This window comes from Falco cherrug, chromosome 2 (assembly GCF_023634085.1).
Source record: "Falco cherrug isolate bFalChe1 chromosome 2, bFalChe1.pri, whole genome shotgun sequence".
In the NCBI taxonomy this organism is placed as follows: domain Eukaryota; kingdom Metazoa; phylum Chordata; class Aves; order Falconiformes; family Falconidae; genus Falco; species Falco cherrug.
This window is the reverse complement of record NC_073698.1, coordinates 26197627-26223886: the sequence shown is the minus strand read 5'-3', so window position 1 is coordinate 26223886 and position 26260 is coordinate 26197627. Positions and strand designations below refer to the sequence as shown.

Genomic DNA, 26260 nt, shown 5'->3' with positions numbered 1-26260 from the left:
AAAAGCAATGAAATAATTAAAAAATAACTCATTTCTTAGCAGGACTCTTCATCTTGGAATAAAACGTATGATTTTCTAAACATGAACATTGGCCAAGATTTTACTTTTTTTTTTTTTTTCCCCCAAATGAATTAGCATTTTAGTACAACAGTAGTCGAGAAACAGAATTGAAATATGTTCTCTGCCTTAACATTATAACATACAAATTATGTTAATCTTCACATTTTATTTCTTGCCAAAGGTAAAGTAGGCTAGGACTGGTCTCTAGGATACTGCACCGAAATCCTCTTACCAATTACCTACACATGTAGAACTTGCCACATTCAAAGATGAAATGCACAGAGACAACAAGAGCAGTACTGTCTAACAGCCATATGGGTTTATGAGCCTTTAACTACCTCCCATAGCAGCTGGTATACAATTTTACCACAGATTGTTCATAAAACCCTTATAGTTATGTTTCATTACAGACAGTTTCTCAAAGCAGCTACTGGATGTTATTGCACTTGAATAGCAGGTAAGCGTTCTTCCATCCACTAGTGAAACAGTTCAGTGATTCCAGTTTCTTTAGCTTAGGATTTTACAAGCAATTTAACATATGAACATAGCACTTAGTTTGAGAAGATATTAATTCATTCTTTCCTAAAGAAAAAACAAACCCAAGGATTCTTTTCTACTAACTTTGAAATTCCATTATGTGCTTTTCCAACTGTTCTGCATTATCTCTATCATTATTAGCTCTAGAGAAGGACTGAAAAGTCTAGACAGCTTGGCTTTGTGGCTTTTCTGTTTGTTTGTTTGTTTTCCTTGTCCCTACATCAGTAAAAAGAAGATTTAGAACACTCTTTCAGAAGTTTTAGCCATTCTGCAATTAAATGACTGTGGAAGCACTTGGATGTTTTAAGGACAAAAAGCAACAATTATGATAATTCAGCCTCAGTTCACCCTCTAATTCTTTTACAAAGTCCAATACACAATTTGAAAGAACATCTCTTAAAAAAACAACACAAAGAAACACAAAAACCCCACCAACCAAACAATCTTAATATCTGGATTGATTTTATCGAATTCCAGGCCTTACACAGAAGCAATGCCACCCGATCTATTTTTTTTAGCAGAAAGAAATATAGAGATATAGAGGCTGGAGGCTTCCCATTTGGAGCATGCCTAAAGTTAGCCCTAAGCTCATAGATTTGCACTGTCTTTATGACAAAGAATCTACACCTCATTTTTGAGGAAACATTTCCAACGATCTATTAAACTCTGTTATTATTATTATACTGTGTCTTATTATAACTGTGATAAAATGACCATAGTATTGTGTGTCTAAAAGTTTTAATTTTCCTGTTTTGCTGTCTACCCACTGGATCTCCGATTAAGCTATCTACCAACATCAGAGTTTGCATAAATTCTGAAAACAGAAGTCCAGAGCATCCTTAATTTCATCCTTTTCTTTTTTTTCTTGGAAGTTTTAAAAAATTAAAACAATTTTAAACAATTAAAAAATGTGTTTTCCAGAGGATAGTTCACTCCAGAGTTTTCTCTGAATACTACTATTTTTGCCAAGTAGCGGTTCTTAACTGTAAATGGTATTCCAGTAACGCTTTTGCCAAGATTTCAGGAAGTCATTACATCACTGTTCCTCTCTTCTCTATTTGTTCAGATTATCCTTGAAAAGACCATATTATCTCTTCAGTTAGAGCAATGAAAAAGCAGTTTATGGTCATTGGTTACCTACAATAACGCTTAACATCGTTTGGTAATTAGTGCTTTCTAATACATACCTATTAATTCTGTAAGCGTGGCACCCATCATTCACTGCTAGGTATATGATGTTGGTTTGCTTATACTAAAGTTTGTGCTATAGAATTCTGAAGGTTACCATTTGAACCTGACAGCTCTGCAACAAAGCTTTCTCCTTATTGTTATTTATCATCCAAATGTCAAGGGCTTCTAATTTCCTTCCAGGATTGTCACATTCATTTAGTACTTGGTAAGAAATCTACAATACTGTTCCAATATTCAAGTATTAATAGACTGTCACTTAGGAGCTGCCCAACATCATCCTCAGAGATAATTAATTTACATTTTTTTAAAGAAAAAACAAATTGGCTTACAGTTCTTGAAGCAGCACTTAGCATTTAGCTAATTACAGAACTGTAGCAGTTCTCCCTTACATCTGGCAAATGTGAAAGCATTTCTTTGCTTCCTTTCTCTATTTTTAAGCATTAGTTTTCACATCATGGTCAAGATGATATAATGGCACTCTCCCACCAGAAAGGCCCCTGGCCACTTCTTTTTGCACTCACTTAAAGCCTGGATCATATCTAAGAAGGTGATTGGGAATAGACAGCATGGATTTACCAACTGGAAACTGACAGCCTTCTACAATACTGGCTTGGAGGATGGGGAGGAACCTTTACACACTGTAATAACTTCAGTGACAAACTATTGAAGGATGAGCTACATAAGTGGCCTGAAAGCTAACTGAACTGCTGAGCTAAAGGCGTTGTCATCAGTGGTATGAGTCCAGTCGGAGGCCAGTTACTACTGGAGTACCCCAGGGGTCAGTACTGCGTCCAATCTTGTTCAGCTTCTTCATTAATAACCTGAATGGTGAGACAGAGTGCACCTCTAGCAAGCTTACAGATTATAAAAAATCAGAAGGAGCAGCTGATATAGCAGGTAAGCGTGCAGTCATTCAGAAGGACCATAGAGGGTTGGAGAAACAGGCCAAAAAGAATCTCATTAAGATCAACAAAGGGAAGTGCAAAGTCCTGCCCCCGAGCAGGAACTGCCCCAAGCACCAGCATATGCTTGGTACTAACCAGCTGGAAAGTGGCTTTGCAGAAAGGGACCTGATAGTCTGGGTGGACAGTAAGTTGACCATGAACCAGTAATGCACCCTCCTTGTGGCAAAGGCAGCCAGTGAAATCCTGGGCTGCATTAGGAAAAGCATTGCCAGAAGGTTGAGGGAGGTGATTCGTCCCCTGTTAGCGCTGCAGAGACCACACCTGGATTGTTGTGTCCAGTTCTGGGTTCCACAGTACAAGACAGACATGGACATACTAGACTGAGTCCAGCAAAGGACTGAATGATCAAAGCCTCTGACATGAGAAGAGCTGACATATGGGACTGTTTAGCCTGGAGAAGAGATGTGTACAAATATCTGGCGGGTGGGGAGTAAAGACGACTGAGCCACAGAATTCTCAGTCATATCCACTGAAAGGACAAGACACAATGGACACAAATTGAAACTGATAACCTTTGTCATTGTGAGGGTGGTCAAAGACTGGTACAGGTTTCCCGGTGGGGTTGTGATGTTTCCATTTGTGAAGATACTCAGAAACCTAACTGGAGCAGGTCCTGAGGAATCTGTTCTAGCTGACTTTGCTTTCAGTACCTCTGCTTCAAATCAAGAGTCTTCTCTGAAGTTGTGCATGCTACTGTGTTACTGCTTTTAATACAAAGATTGCTTAGAAGACAGATGACTTTCAAGAAGAAACTCTGAAGAAAGAGTTAATCAATATGACACATTTTTCACCTAGTTAAACATGAAAATATACATGCTCAAAAAGCACACTAAAAGAAAATAAATCTTTACTTTGATACTTTCCTTTTGGTGGTGGTTTTGTGTGACTGAACTTTTCATGTGGCAGTCTAAAATCTCTGTAAAGAAGTTTAGATAAATGATTTAATTTGAATATTTTTCCTGTTTCTACTTATTAATTATGGCTTGGTTTAAGCCACCATGTAAAAATGACAAGAATTTGCATTGTTCCTAATTTCCTTCTGAGGTTGCATATTCAGTTTCCCTTGCGTGTATTACATTTACATTCTATTTAAACAGAACCAATTTTGGCATTTGATTTCTGTAAGACTGACATCTTTCTGTGGCTCATACAAAGCACTTGCCAAGTTCCACCTTGTCAGTCACAGAAGTCTTATTTCCTGCTCTTGAGAAAAACTCTCCCTTTACATATAATACATAACACAAGGTAATATAAGAAAGCGAGACACTGAACTGTGATTAAAGCTATGTGTGTGCAAGTGTGTGTGTGTGTCAGACAATAAGCCATTAATTCAGCACAAATGTGCCCAAATATTAATTGAAGAGTCTGTGCAAGTAGCAAAATACCTATGTTTATACTAGAGAGGTTATCCTTTAGTGCACTACAATAAGAGAGTTGAAACTCCATATGTTTTGGGGCTATACTTTCTCTCAAGGTTTCCAAGGTGTAACAACAAAATAGAGAAGACATTATTTTGGTATATTCTGGGTTATGAAAACAGAAAAAAAAATGAAAACCAAGAAAAGCACACATCAACCGTGGGGAAAGATAAACTCATAGGAAAAAAAAAAAAGTTTTCTTACTCTGCAAGACTCTTTATTGTAATCAATCTAATAAACAGATACTATATAAACTTACTACAGCTAAATCATACTGACAGTGGAGATTTTTTTTTAAGCAAATATGGAAATGTAATGGTTATACCTAGTAAGAAGTATGTTAATTAAAAAAAAACAAACTTTCTTTAGCATATAATGTTAAGGTAAGACCCAGAATTCTTTTGAAGGAAGAAATTCAGGCTTCTTTGATAACTCAAAGGGCAGCTTTTCAGGGTTTATTCATTGACATGTTCAAAACCAAACTCTACTCAAGGAAAATTCCATTTATTGAAGACACATACACGTAGCAATTACTCTAAGCTATACGACTTCTTTGTAGCAAAGTGAATATAGGCTAAAGAAAAGTTCTAAATCAATATACGTAAAAACAGAACCAGAATTAAATTCCCTCTGACACAAATATAAATATTGAGGAAACCTTAACACATGAAGAATTTTAAACTATTTTGATGCAAAAATATGTTTAAAAAACATGCTCAAAAGTCTTAGAATTGTAATCAGATCATAACAAAAATCAGAACTACATCACAGCATAAAATATATGTAAGAATAAATAATAAAGCATCTGAAGTTATTCTAACCTAATACCATTGCTGCTTCTGCATCATATTGCAATCGGAAAGAATCACATCACTCAAGCTAAAGGTCTTTCTAGACTACTAACTATAAGGAAAGCAGCGTGCATCACAGGCTGTGCAGCTTTGGAGTATGCTTTTCCTGTTCAGAGGCAGTATAAAATTCTCAGATCAAATACATCACCTGAGATTGCCAATTTTGAAACATAAATTCTGGCCAAGAAACAAATTATCATGTTAAATTCCTGTATGCATGTTCAGTCCTATAATTGCATTTGTTACTGTCCTTGACAGACTGAAAAAAAAAATAAATATAGATCATACTGATAAAAACAGCTATAGCCAACAGCTTGAAAAGGTCTCCATGGTAAAATGACTCTAGCACTTAGCAGAAAACGGACACATGGAAAAGCATTATACCAGATGGTAATTTAGAGAAAATGTATAGGTTTTTTTTTCTTCAGAATAAACCTGAATTATTTTTAAGAAGACATTTGTTCCATAAAAAATATGAATTATTTTAGTTTGTCAAGTAAAAGCATAGTAAGATTTTTATGTATTGATAGTACAAGTAACTTCCTGAGACCCCATCTACTGGTCCTCTCCTCAGCTGATTACTAAAAACTACTACTCTTTAGACTACCTGAAATGACTACAAAGTGAGAAACGTTACTTTGGTTACATCCCTCCTGGTGCTATTCTTGTTTTCCTGAGCTGATATAACTTGATAGATCTTGCTTATGTTCAGCCCTCATCTTTCTGCACAGCTGATACACAGTCTTTAAGAATATGAGAAAAGGTAAGCATACTAAATAGCAAACACATAAAGAACGAAGAAGTTCTGAAGAAAATATCAGCATGCTCTGACACAACAGAAGGTTCCTTATTTTCCTGATTCCTTTTTTTTAAATTCAGCTAAGACAACCATACTTCAGCAGTATACAATTAACTTCTGAAAAAACTTTTCTCATGATTGACCAATAAAATACACATTTTTACTATTATTGTATAATTTCTAAGTATCAGAGGACTTTATTAAGGATGTGACTTATTTCTATTTTCATCACAACAGCAAACCTAAGTAAACTAAAATTGTCTGTCCTGCGACTAATGTATTATGAAATATAGCTTCACTTTTGGGAACAGGTGATCAGTGAGCCATTTTTATATTCACAGATCTACTTTCTATAACCTCTAGATAACATGCAAACAGTGCCCTCTGAGTATAACAGATTTGTTTTGTAGTACTGACATCAGCCAAGGATCTTAAACACCAAACAGAAAATACAATGACATTTTCTCAGTTTACAGCTCTAAGAAATCATGTATTTTAAAATTCCTAAAGAAATCACCACACTAGATTTTAAGGTTTACCTACAAAGCATATATCTTGCATCCATGAATTTATAAATTGCAAAGCAAAAAGGACAGAAGACTTTGTAAGAGCTTGTATAAAGTAAGCAGCATTAAAATCTGTAGATATATGGGGGTGGGGGGGTGGGGGGTGGGGAAGTATGTCAGAAACTAAAAACAATGGGAAAGATTAACTGTTATTAGGAAGCCAAACCAAACCATAACTGCAGCATTATAAGTTACTTACCAATAGAGATAGGGTTTATCCTTATCTACATTGATATTGTTTAGTGGATCCATACGAAACCAGGTGTTAAGAGTAAATCCATTTTGATAAGGCCACTTAGCAATAGGAGGCAATGCAATTGCCTGGAGGGGGGTGGGGTGGGGGGTGGAGAAAAAGGAAACAGCAAGTGAAGAAATGAATTTTTTGAGAAGTATTGTTAAAGGTAATGCCCCTCTAAAATCCTGTCATTCTAGACCTCCAGATCTGCTTTAACTTTCAAATATTAAAGAACAATATATATAAAAGAAACCCCACCTTTCAAATAGTGCTTTTGAATAAATGCATTGGTTTTCCATCTATTTTAAAATACTTTCATTTTAACTACATAAATCCTACCAATAGAAGACATGGAATTAAATTTTTGAACAGGCAATATTAAGAGAAAAAAACAGAAAAGTGACTTCTGCAGAAATTAAACTATAAATTCAGCCTTCAGTAAGTATGCATCTTATCAACAGAGTTAAACATTAAGGTCAAATGAATCCCAAGTTGGTTGGGGATATATTGGTTGAGAGATTCACTGTTAAAGCTACAGTATAAAATAGGTTGTTTTCTGACATTCAAGAGCACTATCAGTTGGTTTTTTTTCCCATACACACTTAGTAAGGTAAGAGACTGAAAATTTTACCCCCATACTCAGTTAAACACATTAATAGTAAGGCATGGCCTGGGAAGAAATTTGTTTTTTCATTCATTTTTTTTGTGTGGGCTGACTAATGAAGAGCTTTGAGAGAACTCTATCCCTGGGCAAGACCCTGAATACCTGATCTAACTTTGAAGTTAGGTACTTGTTAGAGAAGAAATCAGACAAGATGAACTTCCAAGGTCACTTACAAAGTAAGTGTTTTCTATAATACCAATAAAAGATAAAATATTTTTTCCCCTCAGTATCAGAACTATACAAAAATTGAAGTAATATAAAAAAAATCTAAGAACTTAAATGGTCGTAGTAACTTAGAGATTACTGTAGTAGGCACTACTTACAATAAATTCTTTCTCCCTCCATCAGACAAAATATAGAATATTTCATGCAAAAGTAGTTAAGGAATAAACAGCCTTTAATAGTGCTTCTTGAAATAAGTTGTATGTGAATGCAAACCAGAAGAAAATATTTTTACAAATAAAAATAGCATGTTATTTCTAAGTTTATTTAACTGATATTTTTCAGTTTCATTAAGATCATTTTAACTCTTATCACATTTCAAAATAATAAAGACTAGTTAGTTAATCCTTGTACTGATGACATTGGGTTCTTATCAAAGCCATCAGTGATACTGACTGAGCACTGGTACAGGTTGCCCAGAGAGGCTGTGAAGTCTCCATCCTTGAAGATGCTCAAAAGCCATCTGGACACAGTCCTGGGCAGCTTGCTCTAGGCTGCCCTGCTTCAGACTAGGTAAGCTGGCGAGAAGACCTCCAGAGATCCCTTCCAACATCAACCCTTCCATGATTCTGTGATGCTTAGAATGTCACAGTTGGAAAGTGCTCAGGAGTGCTCAAATTGTGTCCTGTCCAGATTCATAATGAAGACTACAAAGAAACGTAACAAACTCGTTCATTGCTTAAAATGAGAATGGACATTAGTCTCTGGGCAACAGAGTCAGAATAACCACACCAGGATTCTATGCCAATGTAGCAAGTACAGAGTGGGACTGACTTTTCATTATTTTTATATGCAAGGCAATTGCTGAGAAAGTTTTAAGAGCAGAGAAATAGGTAAGTAAGAATGATGGGGAACTCACAGTAAATTTTAGAATCAGATACAGCAACGTGCTCAGATTATTCTAGCATTTGACTAGACAAAAGTAGTAACACCATTTCTGCTGCTAGCCTGGTTCTAACTGCTCAGTACAAAACATTTCAAGGAACTTTTGGGATATCGCTCCTGCCTCCTGAGAGGGAGTTCCTTGCCTGAAACAGGAAAAGACAGGAACAACACCTGGGAACACTGCCTCCACCACAGGGTGTCTCCTAATGCAGTGACTCCTGTGCTACTTACACAGACTAGCACAGATGTAACAGTACTGGGAAGAGCCTGGGAAAAGCTCTCACCAGCAGATCAGCAGACTGGCTCTATCAGTAGACAAGATCAGTAGACTCTTGGCTTTTTCATACTGCCACTGAAGCCTTGGCTATACGAGGAGAATGCACCCAATTTTAAAGAGGGCCAATGTGATATTTATTGTGCCAAGTAAATATTATGCTGTTTCTCTGTCTGATGTCATTGCTGTGCATCACAGCTGAAAACCTGAACTCAATGCCAGTAAACTAGGTCATATCCAGTCTCTTTCTCCTAATTAAGTGCTTTGTTGTTTGGGTCGCATTGTAAGTAATTGCCCTTGGTCCACTTGAGAGGATGATTTTTCTCCAGAACTTCACAATGTAATCCAACATGCACTACTCAAGACATGTAAATTTGAAACTGAAATTTCTTGATTTACAGGTGCACAGTCAATGATGTGAAACAAGATCCTAACCTAGGAAAGAGAAATGCTTATTGTGCATTTCAATCCAGAAAATCTTTATGCTCCTGTAATTGATGCACCTCTTTGGACAGGGAGAAATGTTTGGAATTCTTCCCCTGCAGAACTTTTCTTGAAGCTCTGATACAAAATTAAATTTAAGAGAGACATTTCATCAGGGTTTGCCTCTGAAGCCCAGAAATGTCAAAGCAGCATGTGTCATCATAGACATTCATATTCTGCAACAGCTGTCTTGCTGCTGCATGTACTTTTAGGAGAGGTTAACTGTGGTTTTAATTTAGCAGTAGCAAATTAAACTGTGTCTTTCAAAACTCAGTAATTAATCCCTTACACAATCCGCCCTATGCATTTTGCTGACACATCTGTTTGTGCAGCTGAATATCAAACAAGATCAAGGAAGTGATCCAGCCAAAAATAACCCAGGTGAAAAACAGTGATTTTCAGCAAGTTTATTTCCCTAATGCAATCTGCCACACCAACAGCTGTATTCACAAAGAACAGGAGGTGGTGGTTTATGCTTGAATACAACTATCAATGCTATTGAGGAAGTAAAAGCAGAACAGCCCAAGAAAAGCTCCTAGCATCCTTCACGGACTGGCATGAAAAGACAGGGATCTCAGGATTACTTCCCCTTAAAAGATTTCAAGTTCTACCATAAGCATATACTATTCCATACCAGAATGGAATCGAACCTCAAATCTGGATTTCTTATTTGTAAGCATCTGTATTTACTGCCTAAATAATCACATTTATAGATCTGTATACAATACTTGAATTTATTCTTGGGCTTTTCTGAACATACATGCAGTGAATGGAAGAGAAAATGTCTATTTGAGAAGGTTCAGAAAGGAATACAATTACATCATCATAAGTTATCTCAAATAGTAAAGCCAAAAGAAGACTGCATTTAAATCACTGCCTTCAGGGAAAGGAAACAGCTGATGGATTTCAGACAAAAAGCTATAATAAAGCTTATGACTCAGCTGCCACTGTAAACTGTGATGACATGGACAAGCTCATCCCTGTTTTCTTCCTCAAGCCTCTGGTCTATATAGCATCAATTACGTTACTCAAATAAAATAATGCCGTTCTTTGGAATTTTCAGTTTTCAGTTCTATGATAACTTCCCCAGACAAAAATCTCCTAGTTGACATTCCGTCCTTACAAGTGCAGCTTCCCAACACTACAACTACCTTGCAAACTTATGGAAGGCAAGGTCTGCACTACTCAAGCATGTATTTCCCCTCTTGCTTACTTTTCAAGAATTTCTGAAACCAAATGAAAGCAAATGCAAATGAGGAGAAATGTATCTGATCCTCGAGTTGTAGTATTTTGGTTGTAAACTTACTGCAGCACTACAGCCTGGGAAGTTGAAAAAGGTATCAGGCCCATGTCTCTGCGGCATCTGATTGAGGACTGATAATAGTTTAACCGCATGTCTTGGCTGTGAAAACAAGGAAATTGCACAAAAGTCAATACAACCATTTTGTACTCTCTAGGCTACAACAGAAACCGGACGGTTTTCAAACAACACAGCAAATTAAAGTAGTTAGCAAAAATACTTCATACGTTCAATCAACATGAAAACAAATACTCAAGTTTATATGTCCCAGGAGACAATTTACGTTAACTTCAGTCTCTAATGGAATGACAATGCTTTATCTGATCACAGCTTACCCAGATTCCATTTTCTCCTCGAAGCATGCTGAACAAAAGCTTCAACTCTTTGACAGTGATGCTGTAGCTGGCAAGAACCCCCAACATATCAACTAGAAGATCTTCAAAGGAAAATAAAGTTATTCTGAACTCTGAATTTCATTGTTTTGACAAAAAAGCTGAAAAAGTTAATACCTTTAAATGTAGGTGTACTCACAAATTCTAAAAATCAAACTTAGTTGCCTTAAATATTTTACAAAGGATTTCATATTCTTGCTGTTTTAGTTATTTCAGAAATAAATTTACATATGCAGTTTTAGATTTTGCATTACACTTTGAACAAAGTATTTATTAGATTTATGATGAATTAATTCTTCCCATTTTACAACATTCATCATACATTGTGAACTTTCTGCTTGCTCCATTCTGTTACACACTTTTGGAACAAGTGTTTCTTCATTCCTCTGAAGTTAGCATTTTTCAAAAACCTCTGATCTAAAAGATGCTTGACAGTACTTTTTATCTTAAGCACAGTGCATTATACTGAGAATCTGTATGGTTCCTACAGTTTTGCTACAGTGATAATGCTTCCAATTTTTAACAAAATGAAAGGCCAGGGGAAAAAAAACCCAAACAACCCACAAACAAAAACCCTCAAAAAAAAATCATAGTGAGAAAGCAATAATAAGACCACAACTAAAAGAAGTGATCAAAATTGCTCACGAATTTATGTAATACAGCTTTCATTAAAACATATCAAACCCCATAAATTATTAAAGTAATAGCATTACATAGCCTGCTTTTCAGAGAATATCAGGTTTAAAATTACTGCTAGTGCTTGGATCTTTAATTGTGGGGTGCTGGACCTCACCTTACAGCCCACACTTTCTTCTGGAATAAAATATACACTACTTAAGAATTACTACTTCCTCTAGTAGGAAGCAAAATAATTTGCTTATCTTCACAGATGTGGCATAAGAAATTTAATTCAGAGATCAAGCAGCGAAGCACAGTTTCCAAAACAAAAAGGCTATGACACAATAGAATCAGCATTAGTAAACTTTTTCAATCTGCACAACAATCAGAAAATTCCCCCTGTTAAACTTGTAGAAGAACTGAATAAGTTTATATCTTATTTGCAGGACTACATATTCTCCTTGTTCATTAGTGAAAGGATGACTCTTACAGGTACTGTCAAAGAGTAGTCTTAAAAAGCATCCCTCCTTTTCAAGGACATTTCACGCTGACATGTTGTTTTAAAATAAATTTTCTCTCTGCAAATCCCTGCACATGTGTTTTTGAGTAAAATCATCATATCTATTTAACTTGTTCCACTATGCATCCAACCTCTGGTCCTCAGTAAGAAAAAGGCATGTGTGAAGAATGAAATACTTAATTTACAGGACACAGTAAGCTGTTCAGTGAGTGAAAAAGCACGTCAGGAAAAGCAAAAGAAGAACACTGTAATTTGCAGACATTTTCACCATAAGATCTGAATATATTCCTAATGTTCAGGTATAGATTCCCCCCCCCCCCCCCCCCCCTTCTTTAAAGGAAGAGTTTATTTAATCTCCCCTTTAAAATTAGTGCTACATTGTATTTGTGACAGAATTTATTAAGAGAAATCAAAATAAAACTACAAAAACTAAACCACCTTTTCTTTTATGATGGTGAATTCTATGACTCAGCTCCTCCTCTGGTACCTACAAGCATCTGCCCCCTTTGCTGCACAGCCTCCAGCCTGCAGTGTGAAGCTGGCAGTGATTGCACATATCGTACGTGATTAGAAATTGAGAACAGCAACACGCTGAAAGGCAAATCAGCACAAGCAACCACCAGAACACCAGTCTGGCTGAGAATTTCCCAATTCTTATTTGTAGTTTTAACTTGCTTTTTACATTAAGTTACTTCAAACTTTGCTTCTTTTACATAGAGAAATTGTTGTATAGAAGCAAAGTTCTTACGTGAAAATCAGAACATCATTAAATAAAATAATCTTCAAACACAGATGACAAAAGCGTAAACTAATACAGTCAAACACAGAAATGATTGGCAGGTTTTTAAAAACACTGAACATGTGCTGCTTTGTCTCATTGTTATAGCCCTGTACTACCCTGTGGCACAGAAAATTTCGTATTTCTACTGAAGATGTTGATAACTCACAGGCATTAGAAAAATGAATAAAACACTGATGGAGAGAAATAAATGTAAGCTCCCTAACAACGTAACTCTGGGTAAAACAGAGACCTGAAGGATTGAAGCCTAGTAGATAACAAGTAAAGAGAAAGCAAAGAACTGTGGAAGTCAAAGCACTTAATGCCACTTCAAGCTATTGCTGTAAACACCTCTAAAGAAGGTTTGTTTCTTGTTTCAGTTTAATAAGACTTCAAAAGAACTGTACTCTATTACATAACTTTATCCATCCTTATTAGAAATCTCATACAAAAGAGTCAGTCCACAGCTGGTTTATAAATCCTAATAATCCACTCATCTATAAATGGACAAAGTTCACAAAACATACTACAACTGAATTTTTAAGATGTTTACTTAATTTCTTTGCATTAAATAAGATCTCATATATAACTGGTATCTATGATCTCATTTCAGAAACAAGATTGTATAAAATAATATTAAGTCCAGAAGGAGAAAACAGGCACTGTTTCTCATTTTTAATGCATTTCTGAAATGCATAGAATGCAACAGGTTTTATTTCTGTTAATGGAACCTCCTGACTACTTTCATACTAAGCAGTTTACGTATGATCTATAAATTAAACAGAAACCTTGAAGGAATGCTTTATTATGTCATTTAATAGGAAAAAACAAGGGTAAAAGATCCTGCCTGTCTCTCAAGTAATAATGAGCACATATTAAAATGAATGGGATGGCATAAGCTTTAGAAGACATATTAAACAGCATTGGAAACCCAGCTTCAGGAAAACTTCCCTCATGTTTCCTTAACTTTTTAATAAGATTGTCATGAAATTTTGAATTTTAACTCTGTAGGTGAAGTAAATTAATTTCTACAGACTGGCAATAGAGAATGTCATCATTTTGCAGTTTTTCTTATGGAACCAGCTGAAAGCGAAACACTTGTTAACAGCCTATTAATGACAGAGCAGCCAAACCCTAACATTTTTGCTTAAAAACTAGGAACTGTTTCAGTGCTTAAGAATTCAGTTCCAGCTGTTTTAGAACAATAAGCTACAGTATCACAACAGAACCACAGGCAATAAAATGGGGATCAAGGGAGACATATCCACTCTGTATGAGTTCAGGATACCTTCTCATCCACCGTTCAGACTTTTCTGTAGGTACTACAGCCACACTATCCCAAAGAGTGTCTCGGAGCAGATGATCTGCTCCGCCACTCATCACCTGGAAATAGAGAACTATGAAAACTGAATCCCACAAGGAAGATTCTGTGCAGCTGTTAAAAAAGCGTACTAATCACCTATACAAATATTTTAATAATCTTTTCCTCTTAACCATTGATAAAATGGCTGACCATCCCCTACACAAGTAATAACATCATCACAGTACAAAGATGACTTCTGACAGGTGATGCTTCTGGAAAGCAAATTGGAATACAATGGCAATGATCCCATTTGGCTTTTAATCTTGACCACAGAATCTGAAAAATCTCAAGAAGTGAGAAATTTAAAGTGCTGAGAAACCTCATGAACCTGACAGTCTTCATCTAAACAGACAAGTTCTAACTGCAAAAGGTTGGGCACATGTTTACTTGCTGTTGTCTTACTTTCGTGAAACCAGAGGACAGTGGCTTCAGACTTAAACTGGTCTTGAAAGCTTGCTGTCAGAACATAAAACAAAGGTTATGCCTGTTTCATCTATTTAAACCTTACCTAGTTCTAATCACAGTGTTTCACAAAGCAACAAGTGAGATGACCTAAAAACAAACTCCTCCCCCCCGCCCCCCCCCCCCCCCCCCAAATAAAAAAACAGAAAACCTGTACCCTTTAAAAATTACAAAAGTCAAATGCAAAACATTAGGCTGACAGAGTATTAGCAGCAACTGCTCTGGGAAAAAAAGTGGTAGTTAACTCCCTAGGACTAAGCACTAACACAGGTCTTGTTCATAACATCCTCCCTGAATGTTAAAAATAATTTTGCCAGAAAAGTTCTTTTTTCTTTGGGTTTGGAAAGTTCATAAAAATATTTAGGGCAAATGACATCAATGTCTGCGTAGCAGATTGGGGAACACAGATAGTGCATTCATTGTCTCTGATTTTGTCATCTCAAGTGCCCACCACTGAACTAGTTATTACACGAACGAATTTATTACTTCTGACTTATTACCAGCATTGTTGCCATTTATAAAAGGGTGGTGAGGTGCTTGCGGAAATCAAGGGATAAAAGCAAAATGATGAATTTTGTTGCTTCCATGACTTTTCAAATAATTATCAAAACCCTCCACATTCTCATAAATTTTCAGTTATCAGAGAAAAGACCCTACAAAGCATGACTTTGTTAAATCCCTGCCCATGATATACAGAAAACTATTCAAATCACTTGACACACATTGCAGAGCTAAAATGTCATCAGAATTCCAATTTTCAGTGTTGATTTTAAATTAACTATGTGCTCTCTTTGTCCATGTAAGTATATGGAAGAGTAAGCTTACTGATGCTTTTTCTGCAGGTCTTTTCCTGAAGTACTGTGTGACCACTCTCAGAAAAAAGATTAATGGGGCAGAGGCTCCATTAATTTTTTTATGAATGAACTATCCCTGTCTTATATTAATGGTTGTAAATTTAGACTGATTTTTCAGTTTCCAAAAGCTCCTAGAAGCCAGATCCTATACACTTTATTTCTGACTTCTACAATTAGCTAAGCATTTTTAAATATTTCTCTCTAATAGGGACATAATTACAGTAACATATACCACATACAGAAGTACTATTTAGGGGAGCTCAAACTGGAAAAAACTTTATTGGTATGATTACTGATGTAAGCACATTTCCATAAGTGAAACACTGAAAAACTTCAAGAAAGAAATGTTTGTTTTAATCAGCTAATGCCTTATATTTAACATGGAATAGAACAATATCTTTGCCTTTATACTATTCTGACATATTTACAAATCCTGCAGAACAAAACATCCTTGGTGAAAATCATTGCTTTTGTGAATCTATTGATCTGTTATACTTCTGTCTGAATCTTGCAGTACAATATTTAGCATAACACTTCTGGTTATAGCATTTACACATACATTTCTAATGAACAAGCTTGCTATGAAATACAGAATGTAGCTTCTTCAAATACTTTAATATTAGAGATACCTTTATACTGAAAAACAGCCAAAACTTGAATAATCCAGTTTTCATGCTGCTGTTACTCTCCTCTTGTTTCTGGTCTGAAATCCTTGCTGGTTTACTGTTTTATAAAGCCTATATATTTGTCAGGAATCAAACCATCTGCTAAAATCTTGGAATTATGAAAGACAAAGCGCTTCAATCTTTTAAAAATGTCTCACAATGTAGGTATCCTATCAGTCCCAAACTATATAAAAATTAAGAACCACTTTTATATTGAGTTGAAAGATATTGATCGGCTTAAATTTCTCCCCAAGAAATATAAGAAGCAGATAACTATGCAGTTTCCAGCTGCCGTATTTAAGTATGGCAACCAAAGCTGCTCCTCTAACCAAATAATTCAGGATTACTATCTGTACCCTACTACTGAGAGGATGTAGTCTGGAATAACATAAACTCCTTCAAAAGTACTCTGAAAAACTTAGCTGTGCAACAACTTCATCACTTGTTTTCAGTAGGTGAACAAAGTATGCTGGGCTTTTTTATGCTGTAAAAAACTTATAGGACATTAAAACCCACAAGTATAAAAGCTAAAGAGATATTATAGAGAGCACAGCTATACATTATGAGATATCATTTAATATAATCCAAATGTCCAGCATTCAAAGGTAGGAATAATTTCTGATATGCCGTCAGATATAGGTTATGTTTAAAGTGGATCAAAATAACAATTCTAACATATGAATAATTCAAAATGGTCAACACACTTAAAAACTAAAATATTACTTTCACAGTTAAGTCTAAGATACTGTTCTTAATTATGTTCAGAACAGCTTTTTTATCACTAAGATAACATTATCTTCTCAGGTGAATTAACAGGCAGTTATTTTAAACAATGTATCTACATATATTTTAAACTAAGAATATGTATTTGTAATTTTTCTGAAATTGATAAAAAAGTACTTCTGACTCAACAGCAGTACTAACCAAAATATCACTTTCAGTAGAAACCAAGACATCCCAAACCCTTCCGTAATCGCAAAACATTGACAGTTCAAGAATGCAATGATTATTTTATCAGTTGGCAATTTATACCTGCAATCATGTCGTCCACAGTACTCATCTTCAGCAGTACCTGTTCAATTAAGCCAACTTCCGTGCTAGTCTGTAAATTACGGACACTTTTACGTAGAATTGCTGTGAACATACTCCAGATTTCTGCTTGGCACGTTACATCACAGTGCTCCAAAAGCTCTGACATGCACGTGATGCTCTCTGCATCCTGGATTATAAAGTTCATCTCTAGATCAAATTCGCCACCAACCAGCTACAAAAGAAAGCAAGAACAGCATTACAATGTGTTATATATAGTTTAGTATCTTTCATACTTTTGTTGTCACCAACAGCAAATTTTTATTGCATGAGAGAGGCAATTTTAATAAACTCACTGCTATGATCTGTAAGACAGCAAATTAACAATCGTTTTATGTAAAACACAGCTTGTACAAAATACATACACTCATATCATAAAACACTACCTTAAAATTTTGACATAGTGTTGAACACAACACTTTCATAACATAAAATCAGAAGATACTTGAAATATTCCTTCCTGTAAGGTAACTGAAGTGGTAACCTGGCCCTGAGAGACATAGTGCAGAAGCTGCAGAACCTGAAAAGCTCAAAAGCAATTGAGGCTTTCCCACAGTTCTCTGGAGAGAAATCCGCCTTTCAGAAATAAAGGCACTGAAAATAACTTTGCTATGTTGTCTCCTGATATAAACCAACATATGCCCTTAGTTAGGTGTTTGCAAGACCTTGCTGCCCTTTCCATTGTACCACCCACCCAGCCATGCAGTCATGCTCAGAAGAAGGATCAGTGATCTGCTCTGGACCAATGCAGACATGGAAAACTTGCTTAATTATACCACAGATCAATTCATTGTGTGGCCAAGGAAAGCTACTGCTGGTGCAAGGGACAGACAGCACTGTGAGAGGAACAGGCACTCAGACGAAAATTGATTTAACAGCAGTACTGATGAAATTACAGCCTGACTCCTGTCTATGCAGATACTTGTAAAATGCTACCCAAAGTCCTGAGCTCCAGTTAAATAGCACAACTAACAGGCACGTTTTAAGAGGGGGTGGGGAGAAAAAGCATTAGCAAAAATTTGCAAAAGATATTGTCAAGACCAAGTATATCTTTGAGGAATGGAACTCACCAACTTCAGTTGGTCACTTGCACAACTTAAAAAAGATGAATTCAGAACACCTTACTGAACTGAACAGGAAACTTAGTTTAAAAACACAAACCCCTTTTAATGGCAGAATTTCTTTCAGTTTTGAAGGAAACAAAGCCTGACTCTCATGCATCCTACTCTAACACTGGTGCTTTCAAAATTCTTCAAGGTTACTAGGACTGAGTTCAATAACGGCAAATATATTACCTAACTCAAAAAGGCAAAAAAAAATAAATTTTAGAATAAATTTATTCTGCAACACATTCTTTTCTATTTGATTCAGCATTTTATATAAAATTGCAGTAATATGTTTTAAATCAAGATATTCACAGAATTCATCTCTTATAAGTGTATAATTTCAACAGTCACTTTTAATTGAAGGCTATTTCATAGCTTATTTAAAAGCAGTTGGTATTCCTTCAAAATAAATTCCAAACAAGAAGCAAGCTGAAATACTACGCAAACTTTTGTTTGATGGTTAAACCTATCCAAATATTCAAAGTCTTTCTTCAGACAGAATTAATGCAAGCAAGCAGTGACTAGCTTTGGCTTCTACCTTGATTCATACTTTTCATCCACTTACAAATTATTTTTTCTCTATCAGTTAATTGCTAATTATAATTTTCTAATATAAAAGCTTCTAATATATTAAATATATAAACAGACTACCTCCTTAGTTCTCCTGACACATTTAATTACATTCAAATAAATCTATTATCCTAATTATGGTCAGTATTTTAGTGTAGAACTTGTGACTGCATATCACATTTCTGCATATTTGGTAAACACATAATGTCTACCAAGGGCAGGCAATAAAACGGTCAAATTAGAAGCACAGTATTTCTACAGTCATTCTTTAGAATGAAATAGTTTTACAGAAGAAAACACCACACTTTTAAGGAAACCCAGGTGGAGTTTCTGTTTCTGAACACAGCAGTAACTGGTGCACACCTCACCAGCAATCTGGGTGGTTGTTTTTTCAGGTATCTCTCCACCTGGATGAGCCTCTCTGAGATTATGTTAAAAACACACAGAAGTTAAACAGGCACCCGTAGAAGACATTCAATTAAACTCTATCAGATGCATATCTTAAGATGAAAACAAGCACCTTCTGGAAGTGTCTACTTCTTTCCATGCAGGAAATCCAGGATGAGAAATTGTGTTTGTGAAGTCTCCATCCTTGGACACATTCAAAAGTTCTGTGGACACAGACCTGGGCAACCAGCTCTAGTTGGCCCAGCTTGTGCCTCAGGGTTGGATCAGAGAAGATCCAGAGATCCATTCTAACTTCAACAGTTCTATCATACTATTTAGATATACAACTTAGAGATACCCAATTAAGATGAGATCAATTCTCCCACTTGTTTTTGACAGCAGATGGCCCTACAACCAAGGAAAAAAATAGTACTACCTCAGCTGGAACACAGAGGTTTGATACAGTTTGATCCCCCTTTCTCAAACATTATTCGCTGTAAAATTCTTGCTAATTTAAACTAATAAACTAACATAGAATGGTTAAAACAGACTAAAATAATTCACAACAGTCTAATATAATTCAAACTGTATTTGCTTGCTAATGTAAATTAATTGCTAATCCGTAACATTTAAAAGACTGAAAAAGAGCTCACAGTATCAGTCTAAAGTGATGGGATGTTTCACCACTATTAAAAACAAGCTGTATATATACCACATCACAGTGAACCTGCATCAAAAAACACACTGAATGTTAATAAAACTGGTTTCATGGAGAATCATCTACTGAGCTAGGGACTATCCAGTAGGTACTACAACTAGTTTACTTGTCCATTTGGCAGCAAGATAGTTACAGTCCATCACAGTGACTGCTTATTTCACCAAAGAAAACATTAAAATGCACCAAATTTGCCCTTAACGGTGGTTTAAGCATATTTCAGCCACTAACAATGATCATAATTATCATTAAAATCAACTTCCTTAATAAAGGAAAAAAATTAATGAACTAATTAATGGTGATGGCAAAAATTTAAGAAGGCAGGGGGAGGGTTACTTTTTATAAAGTAGTCATACTAAAAATCAACATAAATTAAAAATATTAACAGTCACATTAAAAAGAAGTCTAAGAGGACAAGGAAAATCTAAACAAAAATGAAGCAAGTATACAGAAATAAATGACCAGGGTTAGATTGTGCTCAGGAAGTAATAAAAACCAACCACTTCTGCTTTAAAATGTGAAAATAAAATATAATTCAGCTAATAAAAGTAGTTGAACATTCACTAAAAAAAAAAAAAAAGTGTTCACTGACAACATTTTTGCACCTGCATTTCACAAACAAGAGACAGTAGGCAAAGATGAATAACCAGTCGGTCTTCACAGCAGAGGGAGGTTATCAGTGCAGAACCACAACGATAATGAACTGGTAACACGTGTGGATACTAACGAAAGGACAAAGTTTGCCGAAGAGCCAAAAATCATTAAATGCAGTTAAAAACCCACCAACTACTGGGAGGTGCAAAGATTTTTCTGGTATCAAGTGGCTGGGCAACAACGTATGAGTTCAAAGTTAGGAAATGCAAAGTAAACCCACATTATTATAGTTTGAGCCATATGTACAAAACGACAGGTTCTCAAATCTACTATTATCAGTCAGAAAAGAGATCCTGGAGTCCCTGTGGGTACTAGTTTAAATAGCTATGCCATATTAAAAGCTGTCAGTAGGCAACTGTAAAAATTCATAATAAATTTGCAACTTTATAACTTGGATATGATTCTGGATGCAATACCACACACAAATCATATTGCCATAAAGTAACTTATTTTTAATGTAATGTGGAAGACTTCTGTAGTAAGACACATTTCAGCTAGACTACAAGAAGAACACGAAGATAAAAAACCCTACAGGAGCCAGTATACCATACCATAAATCAGTACTCTTTCCATATCACAGATCTCAAATAAAATCTTTTTTCTTATGTCAAACACACAGTTTTACTTTGCATTCTTCAAGTGAAGATTTAATATTCAGTAAAGACCATGCTTTCACTGTCATTAAGTATACTAAATTATTGCTTGTCAAGCTCATGCATCACTTTTTAACTATTCTGCATCATTCACAGCACAGCTGTAAGAAATGAAGCAGCAAACTAATGTTCAGATCATGGTTCCAAGTTAGATGACTACGGCCAAGAAACATAACTCCTCCTGAAAAAGTACTGAACTGGCAGTCGTAAGCAAATTAGGCTATCTTCCCTATACTGAGGTTGTTTACAATGACAGGCTGACACTCCTTGCAAATTGCTCCAAGAACCTATTTTAACACCACCATCCTCAAAAGCAGCTGCACTGCTCAGGATATCCATTTTTCTGAATACTGTGGCCATTCCTCAGTAACCTTCTGCCATTCATTATGCTATGCAAAAAAAGCATTTCTTGCTAAACTGCCGCAACTATGCGGAACTTAGGCTGGTCTTTTACACCCTTTTGATCTACAATAGAGGTGAAATATCCCCCCAAAACGGAGAAGTTGTCTTCATATGTCTCATAGTAAATTCAGATCAGTTCTCAAAATGCAGTAAAATACACGCTACTCAACATCCGTGATTAGAGTGTTTACTTGTGAAAATCGGAATTCTTCAGAATCAGATTCTTCAAGTTCTGAAGAATGGATTGAAATAAAGAAAGAATAGAATAGCATAGTTACAGTTGGAAGGGACCTAGAATTATCATCTAGTCCAGCTGCCTGACCACTTTAGGGCTGACCAATAATCAAAGCATACTATTAAGGGCATTAACCAAAAGCCTCTTAAACACTGATGGGCTTGGGGCATCGCCCACCTCCCTAGGAAGCCTGTTCCAGTGTTTGACCATCCTCTTGGTAAAGAAATGCTTTGTAATGTCCAGTCTAAATCTCCCCGATGCAGCTTTGAACCATTCCCACGCATTCTGACACTGGATACCCTGGAGAAGAGCTCAGCACCTTTCTTTTCCACTTCCCCTCTACAAGAAGCTGTAGACAGAAATGAGGTCACTCCTCAAGTTTTCTTTTCTCCAATAATAGATTGCTTCTCAACTCGAAAATTCATCAAATGAAAAGAAAGATGACAGTCAGTCTTAGAAGAAATAAACAAATGGAACATCAGGATGAATAATGCTACTGAATATTGAAAAACTAAGAGAAAGAAGAGGTTGGAACTTATTTTAAGAGCATTTTATAAAAAAAACCCTGAAGACATTAAAATTTTTCAGCACAATTTCATCTGTGATTAAAAAAACCCAAACAACTGCCAAGCATAAGGATCTTAAGAAATGTGTGAGATGCAAAAGATTTTTTTTTTAGAGGCACTTGGTATTTTTTCGGTTAAACAAAAAACATGAGCACATTCTGCTAAAGAATGACAGTAATACAAATACACAGTAACAACAATAAAATGTGAAAATCTGAACTACAGGGAGATCAAATAAAACATTTTTCTTTGCAATTACTTTCATGTTTAAATGGATAAATATCAAAATTTTCTCAGTATAGTCTATTTTGCCGTGTTCTACACTCATACTTTGAAAGAAGTTTCATGGTACCTAAACTGGTCATTTCTGTTTACTTTTAACATTTTACACATACATCTCTCTACTGCTCCTCTGATTCAGAGTCTTAAGAACTACTAACCTGTACAATTGAAACGTAATTCTTAAGAATAATTTTTTGGCAGATTTTTTAGTTTCTTCAAATGTCATCTGAATTACAAGGATGCATACAAGAAGAAAAAACGTGTATCTCTAACGATCTACTACTTCTTGTCTTGTATTTAATCTCTATACACTTTTGGGCAGCCAAAGATATTTTTTCAGTTTCATATTTATCGAACATAAAGTGAAATTTTGATTGTACTTATCTACAACAAACCCAAAGCTCTTCATTATAACCCTTTCCCCTGATCTATATTAACAGACCTGTGTTTTATTTTTCTGTCTTGATCAAAGAAAGTATATTAGAACTATATAAACGAAAGTATTCAAACACACAAATGTCTAAATCTGCTGTTCATTGCTATCAAAGAAGCACTTCTTCAAATTTGATTCCTATCTGCATTTATTTAAACAAAAATCAAGAACATACATTCCAGAACACTAGACAGAGTGTCACTGAAAAACTTCATTATCACAATGGTATAATTACTACAACCCTAAAAACACCCAGGCCTGATCTGCACCAAAGCACTCCTTCCTCCCCTCACCTAATTAACTACTGTCACACTTGTACTACCTTTTCTAAACCCAGAATAAATAAGGGCTTATCACAGTCAACATGACAACCATTCTCATCTGTTTTGGACTAGTTCATGAGAACTACTTTAGGTTCAAATTTACAATTAGAATCTTGCCTTGTAAGTATAGGAGGTAAGTAGTTTGGAAACAAAATTATTAATTCTCTTTCTGTCCCTGATATTCATGTATGTTTCTAGGCATTGCAAAACAGCTGACTTGGCATTCGGCACAAATTTCCACAGGGAATGAGCTGGAAATACCCAGCTGAGATAGGGGTGAGAATCTCTTAAAATTCCAAATCAGTGAGCTGCTTTAAAGAGAATATTAGTAAACTTTTTACCCTTGTTAACAAAAGCCATCACATAACACGCAGGAATCATTCTTGTTCAAACTGGAGCATCTTTTCTACAAAACAAGACTGAATTGTTTTCATAATCACCAGTAAGAGTTTAAAATATGTGGAATGAGACTGCTACTGCTTCTTTTATAAAAATAGGGCTCCAATTCAAGCATTAAACATTGTAGTCTCACAAAAGTGGTGGTGGACCCAGGCAGAGAAAAACAAGTTAGTATTTTCTGGTCATTAACTAAACCATTACATTTCTACACAATTAATTCTGATTTTTAGGAAGATTCTTTTTCCCCTGCATGAATGAAGATTTCGTTAGATATAAGTGTTTAGAATGCTAAATGAAATAAATTTAACTTTTTAGTGACCAATATGTATGCTCATCACATGCATTTGTTAACCTACATATATCAATATGACTACAAAGAAAAACACGGGTAACAAAACCTTAAAGTGGATATTTTCAATAACTGATGTGTATTCTTCCTTTATTTTTAAGTTTTATTTTTAAATGGTTAATTGTTGGAGTTCTTTAGAGATCTGTAGTACAAGGATGTGTATCTGGGGTAACTTTCAAAATTCTCTTTACCATCAATGGAAAGTAAAAGGTGCTTCTGGGCAGTGATTCATCTCACTGGTTTTAGATGCAACATTAGGATGAAATAGACCTTTCCCTGGGAATGTAGTGCTTTTCACCAACTATAAAAAGACAACTAGTTCAGACAGGCACATCTAAAGTTATGTCAGATTAATTTTACCCAGTGTGCTCATGGTATGGTTTATAACTGAATGACAGCACTAAAAAGACCGATTCTCTGATGAATCACTACAACGGTAAGTAATTCGCCATGTTACCGTATACTTTTTTAAGGAGCCTTCATTCATTTCAGCTTCAAAAACATTTTTATCCTGAATAATGTATAGTACACACACAGCAGTGTGCCACTAAGGGAATGCTACCTAGTAAGTTTATTGACAATTTTCAAGTATTCCAAGAAAAGAATATAATGTCCCTTATACCTGCTGAGAAAATATGAACGAAGAAACACATTCAGCTTCACTTTCGATACTTTCAAGCACGAACTGATAATTATGCAAGCTTAAAAATATTTCACTGAAAAAAATTACCTTTAATTTCTTATGCTTTCTTTTAGGGGAGGAGGGCACTCCTGTAGGTTTGTGCACTGCCTCTGGCTGGGATGGAGCTAATTTCCTTCATGGCAGCCCATATGGTGCTTTGGTTTATGTTTCTGACTAAACCAGTGCTGGTAACACCCCATGTTTTAGATATTGCTGAGTGGTGCTCACAGTGCCCGGGCTGCCCATTTCTCACCCTGCCCTCCCAGCCAGGAGGCTGGCGGTGAGCAACAGGTTGGGAGGGGACACAGCCAGGACATCTGTTCCTGACCAGAGGGCTATTCCCTACCATCATGCTCCGCAAGAACACCGTGGGATAGTCTTTCCAAACCAGGGGTTGTACAAAGACTGGCTGGGCATCAGTTTGCTTACGGGAGGGGTGTTTTTGTGGCGAGTGATTGCCATTGCATCACTTGTTCCCCACACACATGCTTATTAAACTGCCTTTATCTCAACCCATAAGGTTTTTCTTGGGTTTGCTCTTCTGATTCTCTCCCCCATTGCACTGGGGGTGGAGTGTGTGTGGGAGCAGGTAGAGGCAGTGGGCGCTCATTTGCTGGCTGGGATCCCCCCACTAGGGTTTAAGACCTTTGGCTTTGGTTCTCAAATTTACTTCATACAGTTTTTCCCCCTGAGCAGTACTGCTCAATCCAGTAAACTCTAATGAATCTCACGTAAGTGGTCTTAACAAAGCGCTGAAGGGAAAACCAGCAAATTACATAGTTCCAACCATAATCCCATAGAGCAAACGCTGCTTAAAGAGTACAAACCCAACTAACCTTGAGTATGGCCTGCTGAGTTCTTCCAAAATCACACTTCAGTGTTTGTCTCAGAACATCAAAACCCCAAATTTTCTGAATACACTATAAAGTATGTTTATTCCCCATTTCAAACAAGCCTGCATATTCTACCACTGTTATACAGGGAAGGCATTTCATCATGCTCTTCCCCACCCTACAGTAATTTTCTGTAAGTCAATAGTCAACTGTAAGTACCTACAGTTTTTCCTCTTCTTTTAGATTTCAGATCTTTTTACTAAGCATGAAGAGAAAGAATAAAAAATTATTTGAAATGCTTGGAAGGTAACGTATGTTGTGAAAGAATAAAGGCTCTATAAGCAATGAAGATTGACTTTGTACTTACTAATGTCCTCCTGTTGTCATTGTTACCTGCCTCAGGACATTAGCTTCCTTGGGACATAAACCAGGAAGAGACAGTAAAAATTATTCCAAGAACTGTCTACTCTCCTTTCATTT

The 26260-nt window shown here is 35.9% G+C and overlaps 1 protein-coding gene across 3 annotated transcripts in view; it reads right to left on the bottom strand.

Annotated features, from left to right (window-relative positions):
- NBEA (neurobeachin) overlaps window positions 1-26260 on the bottom strand; it is a 510084-nt gene that overhangs the window by 399658 nt on the left and 84166 nt on the right. For all 3 annotated transcript variants that reach the window (XM_055702674.1, XM_055702673.1, XM_027815633.2), the window contains exons 2-5: window positions 17135-17366; window positions 10786-10886; window positions 10457-10552; window positions 6587-6708 (exon numbers count right to left, since the gene is read on the bottom strand). In XM_055702674.1, the coding sequence (XP_055558649.1) occupies window positions 6587-6708; window positions 10457-10552; window positions 10786-10886; window positions 17135-17366 (551 nt within the window). The remainder of the gene's footprint in view (window positions 1-6586; window positions 6709-10456; window positions 10553-10785; window positions 10887-17134; window positions 17367-26260) is intronic.